Source organism: Gymnogyps californianus, chromosome 10 (genome assembly GCF_018139145.2).
Source record: "Gymnogyps californianus isolate 813 chromosome 10, ASM1813914v2, whole genome shotgun sequence".
Classification (NCBI taxonomy): domain Eukaryota; kingdom Metazoa; phylum Chordata; class Aves; order Accipitriformes; family Cathartidae; genus Gymnogyps; species Gymnogyps californianus.
The window spans coordinates 5,860,360-5,866,359 of record NC_059480.1 but is presented as its reverse complement, the minus strand read 5'-3'; the positions used below and the strand labels follow the sequence as shown (position 1 = coordinate 5,866,359).

The 6,000-nt window shown below is 53.1% G+C and overlaps 1 protein-coding gene across 1 annotated transcript in view; it reads left to right on the top strand.

The window, feature by feature from the left end:
- Positions 1-1,052: 1,052 nt before the first annotated feature.
- Positions 1,053-6,000, top strand: part of LOC127020158 (pinopsin-like) — a 28,386-nt gene continuing 23,438 nt past the window's right edge. Inside the window, exons 1-2 of the mRNA XM_050902623.1 lie at positions 1,053-1,386; positions 4,335-4,663. Coding sequence (XP_050758580.1) covers positions 1,053-1,386; positions 4,335-4,663 — 663 coding nt within the window. The remainder of the gene's footprint in view (positions 1,387-4,334; positions 4,664-6,000) is intronic.

The window sequence follows — 6,000 nt, the reverse complement described above, 5'->3', positions numbered from 1 at the left end:
TTTTAAAAAACAACTTGAAAGGTCATTACAAGCAGAGATACTCTGAACTGCCTCCTCCCCATAATAAACATCCAATAAAAAGAGAAAAAATGAGAGGAGAGGAAAAAACAAAATCACCCTTTGCGCCCTCCTTTTCAGTACTAATTGCTCCAGGAATTAGATTAGAATATTAGAACTATGAGAATAGCTGCAGGAAATTAGATTAATTCCCTTTTTATTTGCAAACATAGAGAAAAATCCCCTTACGAGTAGAACAGTGGGATTTTTTTCCTCCAGGACAGCACATTAAAACACCAGACAACGCTCTCCTTTCCAAGGGGCGAGATACAGCCAGAACCTGGCTGGGTTGTAGGAAGTGCCATATAGATTTTAAGAGATTTTAATTGATAAGAAATTATTTATTCTGCAGCTAGTTGGCAGTTCAAGCTTTACCCTGTCTTTTAGTGACAGGAGCTTCTGGATCAGCTCGTGCTCTTCACAGCTTTACTCTGAAAGGCTCTATCTGGCCAAGCTGAGACATACATCACTTAGCGCTATAGCTATGTGCATTTTGTGTTTCATGTAACTCGGTGCCTAAACACAGCCGACTCTTTTGTTCTGATCTGAATTTACTCAGATTCCCAGCTTTGCAGCAACTCACTGAACTACGAGACCTTGCTCAATAGCGAGATCCCCCAAGACCAGCCTCTGCCTCTGTGGAGGTCTCCAAGCAGCAGCTGTGGGTGCAGCACAGGACAGGAGAGCGCTGAAGGGCGCTCTCCCCCGGCCCGCGGCGCAGCGGCTGCTCTGTGCCAGGCTCGGCTCCCCCGGGGCCGCCCCCGGGGCACCTGTGATGAGGTCGCGCCGGGTCTCAGCCCTCTGGCCGGGGAGCGGCGAGGAGCCGGCTGCTGACGGCCACAGGGCGGAGCACGGCAGGCATAAACCCTGCCTTCCCCTTCAGTGTAACGAAGCTGAACCCCCCCGCCCCCCCGCCGGTGCGCTGGGACCGGCGGAGGCTGCCGGCGCGGGGGTGCTGCGATGCCCGGCGCGGGCGAGGCGGGAGCCCCGCGGGGATGCCGGTGCCCGCTGCCGCCGCTCCCAGCTGCGGGGCCGAGGCCGGTGCCCGGGAGCCGGGGCCGTGCCTGAGCCCCTCGGCGCGGCTGGCGGCGGCGGTCTGCCTGGGCGCCGTGGGCAGCCTGGGCTTCTGCAGCAACCTGCTGGTGCTGCTGCTCTTCTGGCGCTACCGGGCGCTGCGCTCCCCCATCAACCTGCTGCTGCTCAACATCGCCGTCAGCGACCTGCTGGTCTGCGCCCTGGGCACCCCGCTGGGGCTGGCCGCCGCCGCCCGGGGCCGCGGCTCGCCGGGGGCCGCCTGCGCCTGGCACGGCTTCGCCAACGCCCTCTGCGGTGAGTGCCACCGGCCCCGGCCGTCCCGGGGGGAGGGAGGCGGGGGGCAGCCGGGAACCGGGGAGGGGGGGGGGAGCTGCGGGGGTCTGCACCCGCGGGGAGGGAGGAGGCGGCCCGCGCCGCGGGGAGGACAGCGGTGCGGCCGGCGACGGGACGGGACAGCCCCGGCAGCTCCAGGGGAGCGGAGGGTGAGGAGCCCCGAAGCCAGCAGCGTGGGTATGTGGGTGCTTGTCTGAGCGTGTGCACGCAGGAGAGCAGAGCGCGTGGGATGGGGCACTTGCCTGTGTGTGGGGAGCGGTGCAAAAGGCACAGGACCGGCCTTAAACTTTCCCAACTTCAATGGTGGTTTTTCTGGAAAAAGCTCATAACCCACCAGGCAGCATTAAGTACGAGTCCTCCTTCAGCCTGCAAAGTGCATGTTTCTTGTGGTTACTGAGGAGCTCCACAAACTTTAAAGAATGAAAACGGGGCAGGCAGATCGGAACCTCAACAGCCGCGATTTCTTTGAAATCTCGTGGCTTTCAGACCTGACCCCAGGTCCTGGCTGCGGGAACAGCAGCACTGGGCAGGCCAGGACAGCCTTGCACACCCCGGACAGTGGGAGCGAGCTGGGGGCAGATGAAGCCTCAGGATGCGGCGTTGGGGGGCAGTTGTGATGCCGGTGCAGAGGGACCCCGGGAGCAGCCCAGTGTGCAGGAGGGGAGTGCAGAGCTCCAGGTCCTGGAGACCGGTGTGACTCTGGGCAAGGCAAACGTGTTTGCAGAGCAAGAGAGGGTGGTAAGCAGGAAAGAGCATCCACCGTGCCCCTCTGCCTTTACCCAGCCCCTTCCTCACCTGCCAGCCAGGCACATGGAGGGAGACCTGTGCAGCGGCGAGAGCGCTGTGGGGACAGCAGTACACAGACTTGCCCCTGCATTGTCCTCCCAGTTCTGCAGTGTTCAGATCAATGTTGCTTTGAGCTAAGTAAGTTTAACAATACCTCATATTTTCAAGCTTCCCAGCACTGAAAATCTCTCCCAGCCTCCTTTAACACTTCAGACACCGACACACATCAGTGGGGCTCTCCCCTAGCCAGCATTCATACGGGCCAGAAGCTTTACCAGGAGAGTCATCGCTCTGTCCATCAGTAACAGACCTGAACAACCAGAGGAAAACAGCTTAGCATTGCATCCAGGCTACACACCGCTGCTTTTGGAGACACACCACTTACGCCCACTCTAAAGATACTTGCAGCAGCGGTTTAGATGTTTGCTGCCACCTCTCTCCCTGATAAAGTTATACAGGCCAGCAAGCCAGCTTTGCGTGTGTAAAACCTTTACATGCCAAGGAAAGTTTAAACAGAGTATGTCAGCATTAACCAGCAGCTCCAGCTATATTCAGTTGTACCTGCCAGCATCACTTCCAAAATGCAGCCTGGGAGGTGTGCGTGGAGGGGAAATTACAAACTCTAATATCAGCATTACAAATTACCTCCCCCCCCAGCATTACTGTTTGCGGAAGAAATCTTTGCTTTGCTGTGAAGGGGTTTTCTTGCCCCATTCATATCTGCTGACAGTACCCTGGTTGCAAGAGACCCATAAATGTCTCTGCGAGGGCTCACGAGCTGCCTGCACTCCTGCACGGCCGTGCTGAGGCACACCAGGGCACTTGCTGGCACAGCGGGCTTCATGACATTGTTTTAATCTACATTTCTTTGTTACCACACAGCAATAAATCCCTATGGAAAACCTGGGGGGCTGTGCTTCCCCAAGAGGGCATTCAGACTGCTGCACTTTAGAGCTGGCAGAGGGGCACCTCTCATTTTCTGCATCTCAGAAGAGGTGCCTTGCCCTTTAAAGAGGATTTGGATTTTTGCTGACTATTAAAGTTGTCCTCATGCTTTAGATATGAAAAGCATTGCTTTAATGAGCTGCAATTCTTGCCCTTGGAATCAAGTTAGGTTTCAAACCTGAGCAACAAAGTGCCCGTGTTCCTTACGCTCTTTCTACTTTTTCTGGTCTAACACTGAGAGACGAAGATCTTTATTTTGACTTTTTGGTTTCCTTGGGAGTTACAAACACTCTGCAAGGAAAGCTTTCCTGGCTCTCACCGGGAGTTTTATTTAAGCAGGTTCCTCCGGTGACGCACACCCTCTTCCCACTTTCACAGAACCATCTTTTCTCTCCAACAACTGAAATTTCGTAAGTAAAGTCACTTTTGTTCCTCTGCAGCGTCTGCCCTTGCTCACATACCTTTTGTTGTGAGGATGCCATGTTCCCAAGGTCCAGCACAGCACAGCGGTGGGGGGTTTGTGCGAGTCTCAGGCATTCATACGGCTGCATGAAAACATCCAAGAAGTGCCAGGAGACCGTAACGTCTGGGGAGAGGGCAAGGACAGGGAGGGTTGTGTGAAGAGATCAGAGGATGGGCATGGACATTTATTGTTCCTCACACACCTTTCCTGCAGAGGAAAAAAAAAAAGATATCTGGGAGAAAGCATAAATCCCAGGAAGCAAAGAGCCAATGTTAGCGTTTCAAGCAGAAGCAGTGATGCTTAAGGAAACCTGTGAAGCTTTGGGCAAATATAGCTATTAGTCTTTAATCCTTAAGTCTTAGAGGTGCACCAAACACCAAATCTGATAGAGAAACCAGGATTTTGCTGCACGTCACACACATACACACACACGTATGTATACATGCAGACAGATGTGCTTAATTATTAATCAGCATTTGTAACAGTCTTGCTTTGGCTGGATGTATGTTTAAAGACTCCCTAGCTTTTGGTGAGGGAGGTCAGGCTCTCAGCATCTCTCGCTCTTATGGGGACAACTCCAGCCCCAGTCTTTGGCCACCAGCTTTCCAAAGCCACTGCCATCAGTCTCAGCTTTAGCTTGAAGTCCTGCTTTGGGAGGTAGACCAAAGCCTTAATTCAGCCATTTCTGCTAATACAAATGTGTGTTTTGATACAGGCATCGTCTCGCTCATCTCCCTGGCTGTCCTTTCTTACGAACGTTACTGCACCATGACGGGAACGACAGAGGCCGATACCACAAACTACAGGAAAACATGGACAGGCATCGTCCTGTCCTGGACGTACTCCTTGGTCTGGGCTGCCCCGCCCCTCTTTGGCTGGAGCAGTTACGGGCCAGAAGGACTAGGGACAACGTGCTCTGTGAACTGGCATTCAAAGGATGCTAACAACATGTCCTACATCATATGTCTTTTCATCTTTTGTCTTGTAATCCCTTTTGTCATTATTGTTTATTCGTACGGGAAGCTGCTGTGCGCTATAAGGCAGGTAAGTAGATTCCTCAACTACCTTTTTACTGTGACCCCAAACCAAGCAGAAACCAGTGACCACCATTTTCCACCTTTATAACTTCTCTGCTGTCAGATGTGCTGCCACCCTTGGAAACTGGCTCTCCTGTGACTGTCTTGGTGACAGGCTCCAGTCTACCAGGGCTTTGACAGTCACACTCAAGTGTGAACAGCTGGAAGTCCCTATGACAGTTTTGCAGATGAGGGAAGTTTGCCAGGCCACTCAAGATACTTCCAATTACCCATAATTACAACTAGGAAGGACTTACATACCTTGATGAGATTGGTCCTAGGACTTAAATCTGCAGCAAGCCTATGGAGAGGTGAGGATCACCTGCAGGTTCAGAGGCTATACGATCAGTGGAGGGCGTGCGAGCTGTGATTTCTGAAGATCAGTGCTTCTTCTCCGAAAGCATAAAAGTGAACCCTGCAAAAAAGAGTGCTAAAAAGAAAAGTCATATATAATCCAGCTGCTGGCAGGATCCAGGCAAAGCAAGAAGATGGAGTTTAGCAAATACAAACTGTAAGGCAGTCCTGTGGCATGAAGCTTACCCCTTGCACACAAAACAAAGCCAATCCATAAATGACCATGAGCTTTTATTCACAAGATAAGGGGTGTTTGCTTTTAATAGTGCTAACCTACCCAGTGCAACGTTTGATACTGAACACCATCAGGTCAGCACTGTCAGGCAGCTGGAAATGCGGATGCAGCGGTTTTTGTTCTCTTGTGAAAAGCATCTGCATTTAGCCACGAGTCCTAGGGAGCGATGCACCAGCGCTGCCTGCTCATGGCATGGCGACCCTGGAGAGCACCCATGAGCATGGCAGCCCCTCTGTCGGGGACCAGCCTGCGGGCAGGCAAGGGCCAGGCAAGCTCAGGCTGGGCCACCTGCTCTCCCCCAGCACAAAGCGAGCATTCGCCACCCTACACAGCCCCACGCTTGGCCCCTGCACCCCGGGAGCCCACCCTGGGCTGGGCACGAGCTCCATCAGTGCTACAAAGGCTGGCTTTGTCTCAGCTCCTGCAGCGAGTGCCTGAAAGATAAGAGGGAATTAGATAAAAATTACTCTGAGCCACATTTGCAGATATAAACATTTAACTTAAGCTTATTATTGCTCAGGGACTTTGGGCAGAATGAAATCAAATCAGTGGAGATGTTTGAGTTAATCCTCATACCTGCCCAGCCGGTCGTTTCATTACAAATACCTTTTGTTCCCTGTGATAGCGAGCTCAGTCCTCTTTGGTCACCCTTTGCTGGGAACGACGGCTGCTCCTGTACCAACATGGACGTGTCCCCTGAGCGCAGGCAGGGTGCT